Source organism: Equus asinus, chromosome 7 (genome assembly GCF_041296235.1).
Source record: "Equus asinus isolate D_3611 breed Donkey chromosome 7, EquAss-T2T_v2, whole genome shotgun sequence".
NCBI classification, from domain to species: Eukaryota; Metazoa; Chordata; class Mammalia; order Perissodactyla; family Equidae; genus Equus; species Equus asinus.
The window spans coordinates 98,778,367-98,799,564 of NC_091796.1; the positions used below are offsets into that span (position 1 = coordinate 98,778,367).

The 21,198-nt window shown below is 55.4% G+C and overlaps 1 protein-coding gene across 1 annotated transcript in view; it reads right to left on the reverse strand.

Moving 5' to 3' along the window:
* ITPK1 (inositol-tetrakisphosphate 1-kinase) overlaps window positions 1-18,112 on the reverse strand; it is a 171,952-nt gene extending 153,840 nt beyond the window's left edge. Inside the window, exon 1 of the mRNA XM_014832109.3 lies at window positions 17,853-18,112. Coding sequence (XP_014687595.1) covers window positions 17,853-17,947 — 95 coding nt within the window. The 5' untranslated portion in view covers window positions 17,948-18,112. The remainder of the gene's footprint in view (window positions 1-17,852) is intronic.
* Between the last annotated feature and the right edge of the window lie 3,086 nt (window positions 18,113-21,198).

A 21,198-nucleotide genomic window follows, 5' to 3' on the forward strand; every position in this document is an offset into this window, starting at 1 on the left:
AGAGCCTTGGCACACCATGGCCTGGAAAGCCCTGAAGAATCTGGCCCCCACCAACCTCTCTTATCGCTCTCCCCCAGACAGTGCACAAGCCTTGCTCCAGCCACACCCTCCTCCCTGCTACTCCACAAATGCACCAAGCTCCCTTGCTCAAAGGCACCCCAGGGCCTTTGCACTTGCTGTTCCCCCTGCCAGAGATGCTCCAGCCCCAGCCTTTCCACAGCTAACTCCTTCTGACCAGTCAGCTCACAGCCTCAAGTCTCTCCTTTAGAAAGGCCTTTTCTGACCACCCTGAGAACAGTCCCTGGACCCTGTGACATCACTGCTATCACTTTACTTCCTGATCCCTGCTGAAATTACTCCCTTTAACTGACTGAAGGACATGTTTGTTACCCCCACTAAAGCTAAACTGGACTAAAGCTCCAACGGACAGGCCTTGTCCATCCCAACCACTGTCAGTCTCTCACACTTGTGGTCTCTCACAAGCCCTGGCGCGGAGGGACACTATAGATGTCGGTAAATAAACCCTCTACAGAGGGAATGCAGTTGTCATCCTAGTGAAAACACACATCAGCAGACCAACAACAGGAAGCTGGGTCTGGAAGCAATCCGGAAGTGAGAGGGCGCCCAGCCGCCCGCGGAGGAGGAGGAGAGCGTAGGAGTGAGCGAGGGCCAGGTTCACTCCAGTTTCCCCACTGAGCATCCAACGGCTCTCCCAGTTGGAATATTCTAGAAATTGAGGGCTCCTCCGTTCTAACCTTCTCTTCTTCCAGCTAAGGAAAATGAGGCTCCTCAAGGAGGGCTGCCACACAGCTAACACCAGGCTCCAAACAGGGACCAAAACTTGCCACCCCCGCACGGCGTGATCACACCTGCTCAGCTGCCCCGTCAGTCACGGGCACCAGCCTCCTCTCCTCCAGTGGAGGCCAAGTTCCCTGAGGACCAGGCCCAAGAGAGCTTGGCATGAGCTGGGCATACAGTGGGCGCTCAGAAAAGCTTTCTGAACAACAGATGGACACTCATTCCTTAGGAAGTCCACTCAAGGAGCCCTGAGGGCCCCAGGCCAGGACCTGACCTTCCCACACCTCACACCAGCCAGCACAGTGCCAGCTGGGCACCTGCTGGGACCTGAAGAAGGAAGGGCCTATGGCCAGCTCACACACTCGTGTACAGAAACGTTCCCAGTTCTTGACCCCTCCCGGGACCTGTGCCCTTGGCAATGACCTTGGGGCTCCGATCAAGAGGTGAAGTTCACGGGGCATCAGCATCACTGTCGCAAGTTCACAGAAGAGAAAACAGAGGGTCACAGAGTGAAGTTCTTTGCCAAAGGTCACAAAGCTGGTGAGTCATGGAATGGGTACAGGACCAAGCTGTGTCTTCCACAATGTCTTCTCCAAGATGCTAACACGTCAAATGCAAAACACTAAGTTAAACAAAGACAAAAAGGTTTCTTTATGGTAAGACTTCTTAGGGTTTCTAACATGCTTTTATGTATTTTGAATCTCCAGAGATGCATTGCTGGCCAAAATTCCGTGACCATGGAATTCTTCTTCAGTGGATTATCCTGCAGAAGTCATGTTCTAAAAAATGCTTGTATAGCATCTCTCCTGAAAAATCTATGTCACGTGTGTCAAACAAGAAACTGTAACCACAGAAGGATCCACAGAACCTTTACTTCAGAGAATCTGTGGCATCGTTATATTCTGCTGTACACCGTTACATGGATTTTTCTAGGAACAGGGTCTGTAGCTTTCAGCAAAATCTCAGAGGTATCCAGGACCCCCCAGAAAGGTTAAGAAGCAGTGTTCCACAGAATGAGGCGTTTTCTGGGAAAGCTTCTATATTTCCTTCAGTAAATTCTATTTATGTGCTTAAAAAGAAGAGGTGAAGTTCATTTTCCCCCCCTTGAATCTGGCCTGACCTTGTGCCTTGTTTTGGCCAAGAGCCTAGCAGGCAGATCAGAGCTCCCAAGGCCCTAGAAACGCTCACCGTGTCGTAGCCCCCGCCTCCAGGACAAGAACACACCCAGGCGGCTGCTGGAGGAGGAGACCCTGTAGCCAGGGCATCCCCATTGCCCAGTTAACCAGGGGCCAAGCAGCCAGAGATGCTGACAGACCTGCAGCCGACCAGACACACGAGGCGCCCGGCCCCAGAACTACAAGCGAAACAGCGGTTACCGCTTCAAGCCACTGCATTCGGGACGGTTTGTTATTCAATAATAAGCGATAAAACTCTTACTTACACATAATGGAATCAGAAAGGAATCAGGAAGACATTTACACTCACAAAGATGTCCAATGCAGCATTATCTACACCAGCAAGAAAACTGGAAATCATCTAAATATTTGGTAAGATTACAGCTCAATATATCACAGCGTAGACGTCCGACAGAACTATTGCATAGTGATCACCAAGGACAACCCTCTATTAAACCTGATTTCCAGGTGGGATAGGACATTGGGATTCTGTTTTAAAGATCACATCAAAGTATTTACATACAAAATAATATATCTGGGATTTGCTTCAAAATAACAGGGGAAATAAAACAAAACTGGCCATAAGTCAATAATGGTTAACATTTAGTATTGAGGGGGGCAGGGTGTCCATTTTATTATTCTTTTGTATATGTTGGAAATTTTCATAACAAAAGTGCATAAAAATTAAATTTAGGAAAGATCATTCTAAAGACTGTAGAAACACAGAATTCATTTACACTACAATGCTATATGCAGAAAACAAAATTTAAAATGTTACATTATGTGCAGAAAGCAAAAATCAAAATGCAACATATACAACAGTACAATGATTCCAACACTGCAACTGTTAGAAACAAAAAGGAAAGAGATGCGGCTGGGTGGGGGGTAGACAGATGACTTTATCTCTTCAAATTTTGCTTTCATGATGCTAAATTGTCTTTACAGAACACCAAAAATCCCAGGAAAAACAATGCCATCTTTTCATTTCCTTCAGCTGGGGCTCAGCGTGAGTGAGGGGCTGGCTGGCGGGGGTGGGGGCTGGGAAGGGGGAAGACTCTGCTGGAAGCCACAGGAGACAACTGAGGAAGTCCAGACTTGGCTGCGCTGTGGAGAGGACCCCCAGCCCGCCACCCCAGCTGGCCAGAAGGGGAGGTATCAACCAAGATCAGTCTTTCCCAGTGTAAGGGACCACGCCAGGGGCCCCTTCCTCTGACCAGGTTTGAGATCAGAGATGACACTCTTCTGTAAAATTTATCTTCAGGCAGGAAAAAAAAATTTATTTTGGGAAGAGGGTAATTATAATCAGACCCCTCATGACGTGCTGGAAACCACCTCTGCCAATTCAGCCCTCATCTCCTCTGACCCCCGAAACCGCCCCACAACAGGGTACTGATGCCCCCATCTCACAGATGCGGAAAGGGAGGCGGCTCACCTTCCCAAGGTCAGTCATGCCCTGGGCGCTGGGACTGAGTTCAGAAGCCAGCTGGTAGGCTCAGGCCCGCCGCACCTGTTGTGCACCTGTCAGTTTCCTTCCCAGACAGCACCTGCCCTGGGGGCTGCATGAATGCAGGGCAGGGGGTAGAGGGACCCTCACACCCTGAGGCCCCTCCCAGCCTTAGGTGGAGGGAGCTCACGCTGTACCATGCCCCCCCCCCAGTAGAGATGCTATGGACTGAATGTTTGAGTGCCCCCCTAAACTCACTTTGAAGCCCTAACCCCAGATATGACAGTATTGGGAGGTGGGGCCTCTGGGAGGTAATTAGGGTTAGATGAGGTCAAAAGGGCAGAGACTCCACAATGGGATTAATGCCCTCATACAATGAAAAGGCCAGAGTTCTCTCTCCTCACCATGTAGGGCCACGGAGACGGCGACGGTCTCTGAGCCAGGAAGTGGCCTCTCACCAGGAAGTGAAGCGGCCAGCACCTTGATCTTGGACTTCCAGGACTGAGAGAAACAAATGCCTGTTGTCTAAGCCACCCAGTCCATGGTATTTGTTATAGCGGCTCGAGTGGGCTGAGGCAGAAGGTAAACCACAACCCTGGGGCAAGCCTAGAACCCCAAAAAGAGACGACAAGGGTTCTTTTTCAAGCCTGAGGTATACTAGACAGAAAAGTAAAGCTATATTGGGGCTGGCCCCATGGCCGAGTGGTTAAGTTCACACGTTCCGCTTTAGAGGCCAGGCGTTCACCAGTTCGGATCCTGGGCATGGACCTACACACCACTCATCAGGCCATGCAGAGGCAGCATCCCACATAGCACAACCAGGACCTACAACTAGAATATACAGCTATGGAAAGGGGGCTTTAGGAAGAAGAAGAAAAAAAAAAGATTGGCAACAGATGTTAGTTCAGGTGCCAATCATTAAAAAAAGAGCTGTATTCACATATCATTGCCTAGACAATGAGGGTTCAAAGTCAGTGTAGGTACTGAATCATCCATAAGCTTTATTTTTTTTTTTTAAAGATTGGCACCTGAGCTCACCTGTTGCCAATCTTTTTTTTTTCTTCTTCTTCTTCTCCCCAAAGCCTCACAGTACATAGTCGTATATTCTAGTTGTGGGTCCTTCTAGTTGTGGCATGTGGGACACTGCCTCAGCGTGGTTTGATGAGCGGTGCCATGTCTGCGCCCAGGATCCGAACCAGCAAAACCCTGGGCCACTAAAGCAGAGAGCTTGAACTTAACCGCTCAGCCACGGGGCCGGCCCCATAAGCTTTATTAAATGAAAAAAAAGTGAAGCATAGGAAAGCATGGATAATAGGCCATCACTGGTGCAGAAACCAAAAAGGGAGTTGTGCATGCGTGTGTGTGCATGTGCATTTGTACACACTGGCGTGTCATACACACGGGCTTGTACAGACACAGCATGTGTCTGTGAGAACAGGCAAGAACGTGGCAGCACATCTGCCTCCGGGGATCCTGGTGGAGGTGATGGACACTGCGCATGGACGCTCTTTGGTTTGATGTAATTTTTGATCATGTACATTATTACTTTTTAAGAAGTTTTCAGTGGTCTTCACAAACCAGATGTGAACCAAGACAGACTATGGAATTCCATGTAGACAGGTCACTGAACTTCTTGAGCTTGGTTTCGGTTTCCAGCACTATTTCTATCAGCTGATGAACTGAAAGGACCCCTCCTCGCAGCCTCGCCTCACGTAACAAAACTGACAACCTGACAGCGGGGTCCAAACAGCAGACCCACCGACTGAACCGGAAGCACTGGGTCACAGATTGGCTCCCCAGGAACTCTGAGCTGGGGGCCCTCAAAAAGGGACTCGGATGGAGGCCATACAGCTAAACAGCAGAATGAGACCTGAGCTCCCTGAGACCTCACGCCACCTCATACAGCCCCAAAAGGCCCCAAGAAGCTACTTTGGGGCTGATAAAGGTCAGGCCAGCCCTGCTGTCCAAAGTGACCACAGCAAAGAGGAGAGCGCAGCACAGCCCTCCCTTCCACTGCTTTCCTGCCAGCACTACCTCTGTCTAGCTGCCACCAAAGGCCACACCACTAAAATGAAACACTAGCCTAGGAGAATTCTGGAACACCCAAAGCAGAGGCATCGGGCAGGCAGGGCAGCCACCAGCCTCTCAAGGGTCCTCACTTCCCACTAGTTGCAGAAAGGAACCATGAAGGACCTAAACCCCTAATCAGGCCAACCGCCCGGAGCCTTCTCCCACCTTCAGCCCAGCCCCTCCAGGACCGGGGCCCTGAGGTGTGCAGGCCCGAGTGTGTGGCCACCAGCCACTCACCGTTCAAGTCCTCCCCCTTCCAGGTGGAACTACTCCCGGTGTGTCCTCCCCACAGCCCCCCAGGCCTGCTGGGACGTGGGAGGGCCAGGACAGGCGAGCTGAGCATCCTGAAGCAGCGCTCCCCTCCAGCTCGACAACCTCAATACAACAGTTTACGGCTGCGAGACCCTCCAGGCTCCCAGTGAAAATACACCTTCCAATTGTTCCCCACGCTCAGGAAGGGGCCAAATGGCCACAGGCCGATGGTGTGTTTACATAACACGAGACCGCTTCCCCCAAAGGACAGTGTCAAAACATCAAAGTTCTGCACAGCACTGGGTGCAGGGACATCAGCCTTCACCCCGGATGCCGGGCGGCCCAAGGCCCTGGAAGACCTCATCCCTGAAGGAAGGATTACACAAGCCCTTCTCCAGGATGCCCACAGCCCAGGACACTCAGCATCTGCCTGTGTCTGACCCGCTGTGGACCATGCCAGGCTCAGGTTTATCTGAGAAAGATGGAGCCAGGGGCCCAGCCTTCAGCTCTAACTTGTGGGCATACTCTTCACTCCCCTCTTGGGAACAGGGCCCAGGCCCTGGAGCCTGTGTACACACCCTCAGGCTGGCAGAAGGCAACCCACCCTCACCCCAACCAGCCACGGAGCCCAGAGCCAGCGAGCACCTCCACCTCCCCCTGGCTACCCAACGGCCATCCCACTGTCTTCAGGGAACAGTTCCCAGCTTCTTGCGCAGGGTGCCCCTCCAGGCACGAGGCCGATTCTTAACAAGGAGGAAATCAGGCCCAGAGAGGGACCAAAATGCACCCAGGTCACCCATCCCGTAAGAGGGAGGTCAGGGTTCAAACCCTACCACTGACCAAGACACACACTGTCCTGGGACACCACATGGAATCCAGCCCTACCTATGGGGCTTCTGAAACCATGTTCCTCCGCTTGCCCATCTTCCTCCCAGATGGGAGAGATGCTCAAACGCAAGCTCCTGGCAAACAGCTCCATCAGCCTCTAACAGCCCCGATTGCAAACACGAATAAGAGAGTTCCCATTTACTGAGCGCTTACCAAAGGCCAGGCTCTGTGTAAGGACTCAAGCTGCCCGGTGCACCCAAGCTGCAAGACTGTTCCGCTGCAGGCTGGTATTAAAATGCCACTTCAGGTGCAGAAACTAAAGGCTCAGAGAGGTTAAGTCACTGGACCCAAAGTCACACAGCCAGAATGCAGCATGGCTGCCTCCAAGTTTCTGCTCCTGACCTCGAAGCTCTTTCACAAGCACCGCCCCCCTTCTGAGGCTGAGGGTCTGCCCAGGTGAGAAAAGTTAGTAACGAAGAGGCACTGAGGACAGGTCGCTGGAGAAGAGCTCAGACAAAAGGAAAGGCATCCTCTTGTCCTCTGCCTTTGTCTACAAAGAAAATAACCTTCCTGGTCAAGGGCACGGGCTTTGGATTCACACAGACTGCTGTTCAAATCCCACTCCCAGGAGTGACCAGCTGTGAAACTCGGGGAAGGTCACTTACCCTCTCTGAGCCTCAGCTTCTGCATATGGACTGAGAGCCTTAAAGCACAGGGTCAAGCCCGTAGCGGGAACTCCAGAAACAGGAGCGACTGTTACTTCCAGGACCGAACTGTCCTTACACCACTGAAAACAATGCCATGCAGGGATGACCTTACCATCTCAATCAAAGTCCGCTGTGCACGTGTGGAGGAGGGCACTGCCACCCTCCTCCAGGCCGGGACGGCCACATCAGCTCCCCCGAGGGAACAGGCACATTCCCCACCAGCAGGGGCACCTCCCAATTTACACCCAAAGGCCTCTGTGAGGCCCAGGGGCTCAGGCCTGGACCCTCCGCCCCAGAGCAGTGAGGAACTGAGCGCCCCACCTCCTTAGGTGCAGTGCACAGCTCGGCTGCCCCCGGGTCAGGGTGGGGGCCGGAGGGGGCTCAGGGACTGACTCTGCAGGAAGAACTCCTTCCCGACAGGACCGCGACGCCCCTGCCCAGACCTGCCCACAGAGAGGCAGGAACAGGCCTCTGATGGGATGGTCAGAATTCCTTTTCTTTCCAAGGATCCCATAATGAATGTTAGGAATTTAAGAATAAAATCTTAAAGAAAATACATTTTTATGTCATCAAGGCCAGGATCAAATCCAAACTACCTCTCCTACTAGCCCTACCACATGGGGCTGACTCCACATCTTCCTTCTGGGGCTTCGCTTCCCGTGCAGAGGAAATTCCACCTAGAGAGAAACCAGCAGTCTCCCAGCAGCGAACATTCCTCCTAATAGAGATGCCCACGAGCCCAGGATCCTGCACCCAGGGCTCACAAACACCCCCACGGTGCCAAGATACCCATCTTCTCCTCTCCAAGAGCCCCCAGCCCCCTGGGAGAACAGAATCCCCCCTCCAACCTGCACCCCCTGCTACCACCCTCCCCCCCGCAGGTCCCCAGCCCAGCACACTGCAGGAAGAGCCTTCTGTGGCCTCAGGCTGTCCCTGGGGCCGCAGGGGACTCCACAGGGCTCACTGCCAGGATCCCCAGAACCGAAGGGCACCCAGCATACAGCAGGCACTCACTAAACACATGTTGTGTGACAACAAGGCAGGCGGTGCTTTTTAAAAAGCAGATGGCTTGGCCCCCAAGACGTTCGAGGGGGAGGAGGCGGCCCGGGAACCTGCACTAGGACGGGCGCCCCAGGGTGGGGACCTGCTGTTTCCTCACCTCCACACCCCAGCCCTCGACTACTGGATGGAAACAGAGTGAGGGAGAAACGAAAGCGAAACTCCCACTGGGGCATCCACTGTGCACCCACCTACCACCCTCGGTGCTCCCAGGAAGCAGTGAGCATTGTCCCGGTCACTGATGCTAGAGGACCCCCCTCCACCAGAAAAAGACCACCAGTGCCCTGGGCTGGGGGCTCCCACCTGAGAAGGGATAAGGCCCCAGGCCCCAGCTTAGTCGGGTAGGAGGGCATGGGAGATGGCCTCCGGAGGGAAGGGGAAATCCTATCATTTGTTAAGCACCTGCCATGCTCACCAGCCCTTGAGGTAGGGGTACCAAGCCCAGTTCACAGATGGAAAAGCAGAGGCTCGGAATGGCCTGCCCGGTCATCTACAGCCAGTCAGGCAGGTCTTGTGCTCCAAGTTCACTGCCACATCATCACCCCTCTGGGCCCAACTGCACAGAGAGGATGCTTGGAAAAGAACGCCTGGATTTTCTTCTGAAACTGGTATCAAGCCAATGATGCCAGGATGTTACATGCAAGACGGAGACAAAGGCCACCCGGCTGGGTGGAAACAGTGTGGTCTCAGGAGTCAACCACCATGAGGGTGAATTCCAGCTCTGCCACCCATGGCTGTGTGACCAGGCCAGGCACCTGGCCTCTCCCCGAACCTCAGTCTTCTCATCCAGCAAATGGAGACACGTCACTCATCCGGGAGGGGATATTTCCTATCTGCAATAGTGCCTGGCCCTGGTAGGGTCTCCCTATGCTCTGAAATCAGTGTGAGGCACTGACGTAGGAAGGCACCAGGGGGAACGTCAACACGGCCCTTCTGAATGGCAAGGGCCACCTGGATGAGCCCCAAGTCCTGGTTTCATGGCTGGGGCTCCAAGACCCGAACGTGCAGATGGCTGATGAAGAGCCAATGGTGTACAGAGTAAACCCCTGACCACCGGCGTCACACCTGGCCAGGCCAGTCTCCAGGAATGTCTCCTGCGCAAAATCTAGCTCCCGTCCAGCCTCAGGATCCACCCTGAAGTGACTCCAGCGCAAACCAGCAGCCAGAGGCAAGAGAGTTTATAAGGACTGCCCAACAGGGCAGCCAGCCCCCAGCAAGCGGGAAGCTGGGCGGCAGCCTGGTGCCCCTGCCCTGCCCACTCCTGTGTGCTCAGGCTCAAACGGGGCAGCGGGGCTGGGTGCCAGACCACGAGTCCCACCCAGGGGCTCCCAGAGAGACCAGCTGGGGAATCTTTACATCCCAGACACCCTCCCAGGAAACCCCTGACTCGAGAAGGCCCACGGTGGGCTGGCCCCGTGGCCGAGTGGTTAAGTTCTCGCGCTCTGCTGCAGGCGGCCCAGCGTCTCGTTGGTTCGAATCCTGGGCACAGACATGGCACTGCTCATCAAACCACGCTGAGGCAGCGTCCCACATGCCACAACTAGAAGGACCCACAACGAAGAATATACAACTATGTACCGGGGGGCTTTGGGGAGAAAAAGGAAAAAAAGAAAATCTTAAAAAAAAAAAGAAAAGAAAAAAAGAAAAGGCCGATGGTAAGGAGACCACTGCAGCCTGTTTCATTTGGTGTTCCTCCTGCCTGGCCATTTGGGGGTGAGGCCTAGCAGCGCATCTGGGGAAAGACAGTTTCAGTTTCCCAGAAGCAGCATCAGGGCACCTGTTGAAGGAGACTCCCAGAGCCCTTCCCCGGAGAAGCTTCCAGGCGAGGGGTGGACTCAAGGCTGTGTGTGACTCACTCACACCCCAGGTGGTTCTTGTGTTGGGCAAGTTCACTAGGTGAATGACAGTTAAAGAGGACCAGCATCAGGTGGGGCTCCCATCCCACCCCCTGGGCACCTGCAGCCCAGCCAGAGCGGAGGGAAAGGTGAGGGCGCCTGGGGCTGGGTCCTCACCAGCCCCCGCCACTACCTCCCAAGGCCCAGAATGCAGATTCCTGAATACAAAGGCCAAACCAAAGGGAAGCTCTGGCCTACTGTCCTGGGCCCCAGCGCACAGCTGCCACCTCAGATGTAGGACGGTCCCAGGGCCACCTACCTGGCCCCCCATCACCCTGTCAGGGAACAAGGCTACAGGAGGACACCACGCTGCCCACCTTGACCCCATGCCTAAAGTGGAAACCGGCCTGCCCTTCCCTAGACAGCTGCCCTCGGTCCACATGGAACTCAGGGCTAGGACAGAGGCAGCCTGGGTGCCCCGCATCTAAGCAGCAGACACCGCCCACCCTGTGGGTCTTCAGCTCCTAGAGGAAAGGGCTCTCATTAAATGTCACCTCCTCAGACAGGCCTGACCACACAGTGCTAAAGTGGCTGCAGCCACCCCTGCCACAGCTCTCTCCCCTCTCTGCAGGCTTCCTGGCTCTAATTACACCTTGCAGCATTTTAAGTATATCTGTGTGCAGGTTTACCTTCATCTCATTACCATGCACCTAAGTGCACGAGGCCGGGGACCAGCACCAGCACAGGGCCGGCTGGGGTGGATGCTGGAGATTTGCTAAGGGAATAAAAGCCTGAAGGAATGAAGCCGACAAGCACCTCCCCGCCCCATCTCCCTCCACCCCTGGGGTTTCCTTCCTGGCCCAGAGCACTTGAGTCACAAGTGGCTTTGGCTGAGCCGCACGGACACAGAAAAGGCTTCCAAAACAGACCCGCCAGTTCCTTCACCCCACCGGCAGCTCCTCTTTTGAGGTCCTACTGTGTGCATGGGGACGGGCACCGGGTCTCAGCAGTGAACCAACCTGCCAAAGTCTCTGCCTTTATAGAACCAGCTTTTCAGAGGAGAGACAGACAATGCGCAGGCCACAAGCAAGTCCAGAGAGAAAGAACGAGCCCAACACGGGGGTCACTAAGGGCTGAAGATTCTGAGAGAAAGGGGGAGAAACAGCGTCTCCCAGGAGCCATCGCAAATCCTCAGCCTGGCACCAGGCATGGGCCCACGAGGCCCAGCTGGGGAGGCACGAGCCACACGGCCAGCTGCTTTCTGAGGGCGGCTTGGAGCAGGCAAGACAAAGCACCAGGGGGATTCATCTGCCAGCCCACGGGAACAGCCTGGCTGCTCCAACAGGCCCCTCGGTCACAGCTCCGGAGCCAGTGCTGTTGAAAGCAGGGGGAGGGGGTGAGCCCCCCCACAGCCCACCGTGTGACCCTGGACAAGCCGCCCCACCCCAGGCCAGGGTTTCCCTCTGGGGACGCCGACACTCCCCCCAGAGCAAGGCCCCACACCCCCGGGCCGGCAGATGGAGAAGGCTGGGGGGCCTGATTCGCACCTGAAGGGGAAGGTGTTTAAGACGGTGGCTTTGCCAGGGAAGGAGCAGGTGCAGCTCCTGAAGCATGAAGTGCTTTCTCGAATGAACCTTTTTAAAAGGGAGGTACCAGAACATTCCCTCAAAAAGCTAGCTTACCAGCTGAATTCAAAACACGAGTTGGAACAGAAACCCTATTTACACCCAGCTGCTCAGGAATTGCATTCCTGACGCCCTTCGCTAAGCATTTACTGAATTCTCCAAACCTGCTAAATCATGTAGGAGAAACAGCCAGTGGGGGCAGGATTGTCCAATGGTTAGGGATGGAGGCGCCCAGCCTGCCACGCAGGTGAACTCAGCTCTGTCCAGGGCCTAAGGCATAGTCAGCCCCCGACAACGTGAATTCAGTCTCACTGTCTTAAGAGAAATGCAAATCAAAAGTGCCATTTCACACCCATGTGTGTGGCCAAGATCAAAAACCATTTGTCCACGCACTGCAGAGGGTACGGGTGACAGGCCCTCCCATCGCTGTCATCTGTGAGCAGTGCCACGTCTTTGTGAGCAGTTTCAGAACTGCCATAAAAAAGTAAAATCTCTGTGCCCTTTGACCCCGCACTCACTCATCTGGCAATGGGGTAGGGCACTGACTGCCCTAGTGTCTACACTGACAGAAGCCAACCACAGGGCAAGAAATACAGTCCCTCACTTTAAGAGCTGGACCCCACGGCCGTTAAAGAAATGAGGCAAATGATACGGAGCTGTCTCCAAATGAAGCAGTGATGCGCGACTTCTCCAAGACACGGTCCATACAGTGAGCCCAGGGCAGAACGGTGTGTATGGAGAGACCTGCACACGCGTGTGCCTGTGTTTGCACAGAACACCTACAGAGAGACTGCAACAGGCGTTGTCCCTGAGTGACTGGAACTCGGGAACAAGGAGGAAACTGACAGACTTTTCATTGGGTACTTTGAGTCCTCTCATTTTTTTTTTAACATATGCATGTATTAAATATTAAGAAAGATAAAGGAAACAATAATTGTCAGCTAATATTATGATTGCTCATGGAGACTCTTAGCATTTTCAGGAAACCCAGCACAAACTCTTCTCGAATCTCCAAACTTACAAAAATCAAAGTATCATCTTGCATTAACATATTTTCTTGGGTTCCCCATCCTTAAAATAGGTGGACAGCATCCCTGCCTCCGGGGGGCTGTAAGATTCGGATGGCCATGGGTTGAAAGAAGAACATGCGATGCTGGAGGCGGGCAGGCAGGGTAGGCCCCTCCTTAGCCATGCTAGCTGGCTCCACAAACCCCACACCCCAGCAGGATGATCAGTTAGCACCCATCATGAACTTTAGGGTCACTTGCAAACTGCCCAAACCAAGAACACGAAATCCACAACTGCCAAAGATCCCGGCATGGAGAGGCCTCCACGGGCAGAAGGCCACTCCCCGACTCCCCCAGGACAGCAATGAAAAAATAACAGCAGCCACAACTGACAGAGGCCCAGGCACTTCACACGTCCGGCATATCAACTCCTTTAACGCACACACCAACCCTGAGCTAAGGATTGTTGTTATCCTCACTTTGCAGATGAGGAAACTGAGGCATGGAGGGGAGAAGTCACGTGCCCAGGGTCACAGGGGTAGTCTGCTGTGGAGCCAGGCCTGGTTCCCCGGCGGTCTCATTGACAGACAGCAGTGTCCAGGTGGACATCTTCTCCCACGCTAAGTCCAGTTTACTCCCTCGGAGGCGGGTGGAAGGTGTTTATTGGCAAGGCTGAGTTACGGATCGTCCTGGTGCGCTACAGCAAAGGAAACCTAAGTCGGTACCTCCTCCCACCCCCACACCCCCAAAATGGTGCCAAATCCAGACATTAAGACAGACAAAAAATACCCACCCACAGACGAGCATGACTTAAGCCTGGAAAAGACCCTCCTCCTCCCACTAAGAAGCTCCCAAAAGAATCCCAGCCCAGAAGGCTAAGCCAGCCCAGCAGAAAGCAACCTTTGAGATGCGTTCTTTTAAAGGAAGGAATGTAGGCCCTCAGGGGAAGGGACAGCCTGGAGGAGGTGGCAGCACCCCAGATCCCTGGCATGCCTCCCAGGCCAGGTTACTGTCAACACCACACTCCCAGCTCCACCCTGCTGACCCCCAACCTCCTGCCTGACACAGGCCCAGACTCCAGAAGGTGTCCAGTAAACGTGAGCCGCAATGGACCCCGGGCCTAGCTCCTCCTGGAGGCACAGTACAAAAGGTCCCCAGCGGGAGTCTGCAATGATAACACGGTCTGAGATTGCTCCATAAACACATTTCCTGCAGGCCTCGTCAGCCCCTCCGGCCTCCAGTTTCTCAAGCACAAGAACCTCACAAACATTCTTCTGCTTCTGGAAGCCCAGGCCTAACCTAGACAAAGAAGAGACACCTAACGAGGAAGCCATGTCCTCCGATGGAGAGGCCTTGAGACTGGGCTCAGGGAAGCCCAACTGACTATGCAAGGCCCTTATACTCCCAAAGCTTCAGTTTCCCCATCCCTCCATCCCTGGACTGCTGAGAGGATTAAGTGAGATGAGGAAACTCATCTCACTGAAGGACTGAATTGAAAAGTCAGCTAATATTACAGTCAAGATGGACAGGGCAAGGTGAAGTTCATGCACTCCGCTTCAGCAGCCTGGGGTTCACGGGTTCAGATCCTGGACACAGACCTACACACCACTCATCAAGCCATGCTGTGGTGGCATCCTACATACAAAATACAGGAAGATTGGCACAGATGTTAGATCAGGGACAATCTTCCTCACCAAAAAAAAAAAAAAGAAGAAGACTGACAGAAGTTCACCCACATTTTATACCAAAACACTTCAGGAAGTCATGTGCCTTGTCCCTACCTCCTGCAACACAGGTTCGGAGGCAGGAAAGAGAAGAGAGGGAAGGTGAGGAGGTGGAAGACTGACACAGAAAACGCAAACAAAGGGATCCGGGGTCAGCCAGCATTTCCAAACAGGGTACTGCGGAGAACCAGGAAAATTACAAATTAAAATCACCCAGCATTTCCAACTAACAGCTTTATTTCTTTGCTCTGCCTCTGAAGTCCCTTCTGGGCATGGTGAAAAAGCCAGAGAGAGGGTGTGAGGGAGCTGCAAGGCTGCTCCAGGGCTGGAGAAGGGGAAGGAAGGTGGGAGGGGTAAGAGAGAACACAGCCAGTGCACGTCCCCATGGAGAGGGGAAGAAACAGAGAGTGACAGGAACAAACGGGCCCCCTGACAAACAAGCTGATCAAAGGCCCATCTGTTGACCGGTCCAAGGGCCCGTCCATCAAGGTGCAGCAAGGGTTCTGAAGGGCTGGCCCCTAAGCCTACGTAAGGTATGCAGGCAGAACCGGGCTCCAACCCCTGCTGCTGTCACCAGTGTGTGATGCCCCCTCGGAAAACATGCACTATGCCTGCTGAGGGCACGACTCAGCCACGCAAGGAGAAGTGTCTGTGGGACAAACGGGCGGCAGCCGGACCCCTGTGAAGATGATGAGGGGACCCTGCCTTACTGTTGGAGATGCCCAAGGAGAAAGCACTGCTTTCTGCGTGGGTCTCAAGGTCGCCTGGTCCAGCCTATTCTAGATGTTAAACAAAAGGCACAAAAGTATCGAAGCCGCGCCATCACGTGCCTGTTTCCCCATCAGTAAAACAAAGGGGCTGGAAGAGGGGATCGTCCACATCCCTTCCTGCCTTAGGATTTTTTACAAGGCCTGACATTCGACTAAACAAGTCCTCGCGATCCCCTCAGGTCATCCTCTCTGGCACTGACGCTGCCCCAAACATTTGGAGCAGGTCATTTTCAAATATCTCTGGACTTTTTCATTACGGAATTTACAGACAATCCACCATCCGTCAAAACAGGAGCGTTGCACGCCCCAATTGCGAACGTCCAAACCACAACACTGTTCATCCACATCAGCTCCTGGGCCACAAAAACCACACCAGCATGCACACCAAACACAGCAACAGCACTGGGCTCTGGCCGCCCTCTCCAGGGTGGGAGCATGCTGAGCCCTCTATGGAAACGTGGCCACCAGGGGGCACTGCCCCGAAGTCACACAGGAGAGAAGAAACAGAAAAACTCTTTTTTGGTATTTTCTTTTCCTTCTTAAGCTTAAGTGACAAAATATCTAAAGCTTCCCAAATGAAAACACAAAGTGGACATCCCGAGGTTTTAGAAGGACCCAGATGCATTCTGTCTTCTCTTTGAAGCCAATATTTTGGCCAGAAGAAGGCAACTAGACTTTGAATGCCAACAACCCTTTTAGAGAAATTAATCCTCCGTGCCCGATTTCCCCCTGAATGGATGACATCATAGCTTGCCCTGAACCCACCCCTCAGCTTAAAAGCAGAGGGGGTCCACGAGGAGGGAACGCCAATCGGTAAGTCCAGCATGAGGACTAGCCGCGAGTCTCGGCTGGAACGGTTTTGCAAGAGGCTCCTAATTACTGAGCAAAACATACCAACTAGATGACAAGTCTCATGCTTTCGCTGCAGACACTGGATGACACAAATACAGACAGACCTCAGTAAAAAGGGTGCGAGGTATTAACTGGGATTTCCCAAGTCTCAGGTGACTGCAGGGGCGCCGAACACTAGAACCAGACTTCACAAACCTGTCAAAGGGGCTTCTCCACATTTCTTCCATGTCTAGGGCACCTTTTCCACAAGTGTGTGTATCTGCGGTGGAACGTTCAAGTGCCCCTTTTTAATGTTCCCAAAGTCCTCAGACCCATTTTCAGAGCTCTGGCTGCAAGCTCCTCCCGATTTCCTTGTGAATTCCCAGGCTGCTGGCATGCCCTGCAGACCATGAAAAGCTTGCTTTCTCATGGGCCAGTCGGCCTGAGAGAAGGCAGCCAACTCCATCCTCAGACCAAGGGATGCAAATCCAGAAGACGCTGTATACAAGGTGCGCCCCTCTGGCTGCCGAGAGGAGTGCCCACAGGGCTTGCCAGGGCCAAAGGAACAGCAGGCCCTTGGGACAGACACGAGGGGCACAGAGGCGTTGCCAGCCAAGCCGTGCAAGCCAGCACAGACCAGCCACTTGCTCCACACAACAGGAGATAAGGAAAGCCAATTGTTCAATTATGCAAGATGTTTGGGGACCCAACAGGGACAAAAATGCAAGTGGGGCCGCTTTTCAAGAATCAAATCTACCAAGTGGAGACACTGCATAACAAAAGGTTTCCACCTAGAGTTTGCAAGAGGCTTGGGGAGCCGGACTCTCTTGGGCTTTCGCTGAGAACAGGATTTAGCAAACAGCTTCTCAGAGGCAAAGCCACAGCTGCGGTGCGAGGTGAGGCATACCTGACCCAAGACTCGAGGCTTCTGTAACGGATTAAGAATGCAATCTTATTAAAACACCCGGAGTCGCCACCAGTGAGCACCAGCATGGGAGTGGGGGTGGGGTTGGGGGGCCGCCAGATAGAGGAAGGCCATTCTACACTGCCCGCATCCACCCAGCACCTCCTCTGCACCAGCCACTCCCCAGCTGTGGGACCCCAGGCGAGGTACCCCACCTCTCTGCGGATGGATTCCCCCTTCTCAGACACGTGGCCCAGATTCACCCCCCCCACCGCCAATTCTCAAGGCTAGTGGGAGGTTCTAATGAGACAGCAAATCACCACATACATGCCAAGTATTACTACTCGCTTCAAACAGGGTTAACCCAGTGACACGCAATGACAGCTTCAAAAGATGCACACGCCGGGCGCGTAGTAGGTGCTCCAGGGACACTGGTGCCCTTCTCCATGAAGGGAAGGGGACGAAGCAAGAAAAACACTCCAGCCCAAAAGTAACCTCCAGCCCCAGGCAGACAGCGTGGATCCCCCGATCTCCCAGGTCCCTCTGCCCCCTTCGGCAGCCTTCCCACCGCGCCCTGGGCGGCTGGAGGCTTCCCCACCGGGGAGCCCGGTGCACCTGAGAGCCCTGCTCCGTGCCGCCCGGCGCGTGCCGGCCACCGCTTCCCCGAACACAGCCGGCGGCCCCCCACGGCCACCCGGCTCCTCGGACTCGCTGTCCCGCGCCCCGCTCCTTCCCGTTTTGCTCGAACCTCGCAAAACAGCCGCTGAGGCTGAACCGGGCTCGGGCCGGGGTCCCCGGGCGCCGGGGCGCCGTCCCTCCTTACCTGCACAGCTCGGCGAAGGCCTGGAAATTCAGCTTCTTGATCTTCTTCTCGCTCAGCCAGTAGCCAACTCTCTTCCCTTTCAGAAAGGTCTGCATCTTCCTCCTCGGCCGGGGGAGCTGGGCTCCGGAGGAAATCGCCCACAGGCCGAGGCTGGCGGCCGGGGCGCGCCGCGGGCGTGCGGCACCTCCTCCCGGCGGCGGGGACGCGGAGCGGGCGCGGGGCGCGCAGTCTTGCCGGGAGGGGCGGGCCGGGGCGGGGCGGCGCCGGGGGGGGAGCGGCGCTCAGCGCGACCCGCCACTGGCTGCGCCGCCGCCCCGCCCCGCCCGCCGCGCGCGGGGCTCCCCGGAGCGCGAGGTCGCGAGCGCCGGGCCGGGCCGGGCGGGGCGGCGGGGAGGAGGGGGCTCGGCCTCGCCGGCGCCGCCCGGCGCTCGGGGCCCCGCAGCACGCCCTCCGGCGGCGGCGGCGGCGGCGGCGGGTCGGCCCCGCGCTCGGGCTGCGCGCCGCCCCTCCCTCCCGCTCGCCCGCGGGCCCGCCCTCCGAGCCGGGCGCGTGCCCTTCCCCGCGCGCTCGGTCCCCGGCGGGGCGCACGCAGCCGCCGTCCTCGCCCGCCGCCGCCGCCGCCGCCGCCGCCTGCTCCCGGTGCGGGTCCCCGCGCGCGGCCCGGCCCGGCCGCTGGAGCCGCGGGACCCCGGCGGGGCGGAGGAAGCGCGGCCGCGCCGGCCGCCAGGGGGCAGCGCCGCCCGCCGCCCCTTAAAGGCGCCGCGCCTTCCCTGCCTGCAGAGCGGGTAACTGTTTGCGTCGGCGCTCAGGCTGGGGAGCGTGGGGACGGAGGGCGCGGGCCTGGGTTTTAGGGCGGCCCTTGCAAGTGGTTTTACTTTCGAACGGGGCGAGAGGAGGCGTGGTGTGGGCATTTTCTGGCTGTCCTTGGCGAGCGATGGAGCCACTGAGTTTCATTCATCAAAAGCGTCTCCGTACCCCCAGCAGTATTCAAACCCCCCTCCCCATATAATTCATTGGAACTGCAGCGGGTAGCGGAATACAGACGTTCCATGAGATCATCTTTCTTCCCTCGAGGAGACAGACACAGCCCAGGATGTGGGCCCCTGGGTGGGGCCTTGAACACCCAAGGGACTTCTCAGGCTTGGGACGTTGACCACCAGCTCACACTCTGGGTCCTCTTCAACCCGGGGGGGAAATGGGAGGGACTAGAAGCGTCAAAGGTGAGGGTGGAACACTCCCTGGAGACCCTTTCCTTTGGAGGTGATGTCGGCGTCCCGCTCAGTGCCCTTGATTCGCTGAAGCCGCCCTGCCCTGCCCAAGCCCTGCGGGGCAACAGGGGAGCGTCCTGCCTTCCAAGAGCTCCAGGACATCTGTCCCCGGGCCCAGACGGGAAAAATGAATGGGGGCGGGGGCTCAAAGTTTCAGGGGGGAATTTAAGCTGACATTGGAAAATAACGAGGATTCTAACGGGCCTGAGAAAGGGCAATAGCTCGGATTGAAGCAGGGAGACAGGAAAACCAAGTTGTTCGGAGTGACACTCTCCTTGACCAAACTTGAGCTCATTCTTCCAGGCCCAGCCCTAGGGGCCTGCCTTCTTCCCCTAATTACAGCATCCCCCCAGCCTTCTTCCTTCTGGTCTTCCAAGTTGCAACTAGGTGAGGATTGTCCAGGAGTGATGGCAGATGTCTGCTCTCTCATCTAGACCCCACCCTTGCTGTGTGACCTTGCAGGCCACTTAGCCTCTCTGAGCCTCAGGTCCTCCATCTTACCTCATGAGGTAAGCCCTGCCTCAGGAGATCACCTCAAACTGCAAAAGAGCAGTGGCTAGGAAGTCTAAAATGTATGGTGTTATGGGGGTGTGGGAGGGGCGGGGAAAGGAGGACAGTAGAGACATCGCTCATCATAATGGGAAAAATGGTCTTTGGCTTCAGAAAGGCCTGGCTTGGGAGTCCTGGTCCAGCTCCTCCCAGCTTAGGCAAGTCCCTTAAGTTCTGTCTCAGAGCTCCAGGCAGAAGAGTGATGCTTGCCTTACAGGACGTGCTGAGGACTAGGGCAGGATGATAGACTGGTCCTCAGCAGGCCGTCAGAAATGAGGCTTGTTACTGTCTCATCCAAGGACCCTTCACATGAGGCCAGTTAAGTCCCCACCCCGCCCCACTCGGGGGCTTCAGGAGTGGGACCCCTGCCCAGGGTAGAGCAGAATCCTCCCCATGCACTGGTGGGACCAGGGACCCACTCACACTTCTCTGGAACTCTAGCCGGGTCCTGGCCTCAAGCCTCCTCTCCATTGGGAATAGGAAACACTACATTTTTATCTGTTTTACGATCTTGGTCATCACACAGGGGGCTCCAGGGCCAGAACCACCCTTAAGAGCTGCCCCACCTTGACCAAGGGAGCCTGACTTTTTGCTTACCCCACCCCGGCCCAATCGACCAGTCTTTGGATATGGGCTGACCCCAGGGAGGGGCATGACCTTTGGTCAAATATTTCTCAGATTCGCTACTTCCTCCATTTCTTTCAAAGTCAGAAGCCCGTCAACACTTCCCGGCTTGTCTGTCCTCTCTAGTCCCAGCTAGTCTGTCCTCCACTCTTCAGCCAGAACGTCTTCAGAATGCACATCCAATGGATCCAACTTAATTAGCTTCCCACTGTATTTGGGGCAAAGCCAAAACTCCTTGACACTGCCAAGGCCTCTCAGCCGCGTCTCCGCCACGTTCCCCTCACCCTGCCCCCCCCCCATTCCTGGCATCCTGTGGTCCCTGCTGTCCCTGGGGCCTTTAGACATGCAGTCCCATTTTTGTTATCTGGAATGTTTCTCCCTCTCTTTGCTAATTAACCCACCCACCAGCTCTCGGCTGGTGGTCCTCTCCTGGCATCTCAGCCATCTAGCTCCCCGCACCTGGTAATCAGGCTTGGACTCTTACTTGGGCTGAGTCCTTGACTAATGTGGGTCCCACCGCTAGACTGTGAGCCCCTGGAAGCCTGGGGCTGTCCTCTGCTCAGCACTGCATCCCGTAGGAGATGATGCTGGCTGAGGCTGGACTCTGGCTGGATTCAGATGAAGGCAAACCGCCTGTCACAGTGCTCTGCCTGCAGAAGTGCTCAGTAAAGGGGACTCAATAAACGAGTGTCAGGTAAGTCCCCCCGGTGGTCCCTGACCTCTCTGAGGTGAGAGGGGCAAACGTGGGGAACTCCAGAACGGGAACCTGGAGACATCCATATTCCCTCTGGGAGGTGGGTGGACCATTAGGGTGTTCAGTGGGCTTTTGCGCATCCATGGCCTGGGGCCATCAGGGAGAGGATTCCAGAGTGGGAAGAGGAACTGCAGTATGGGGAGGTAGGGCA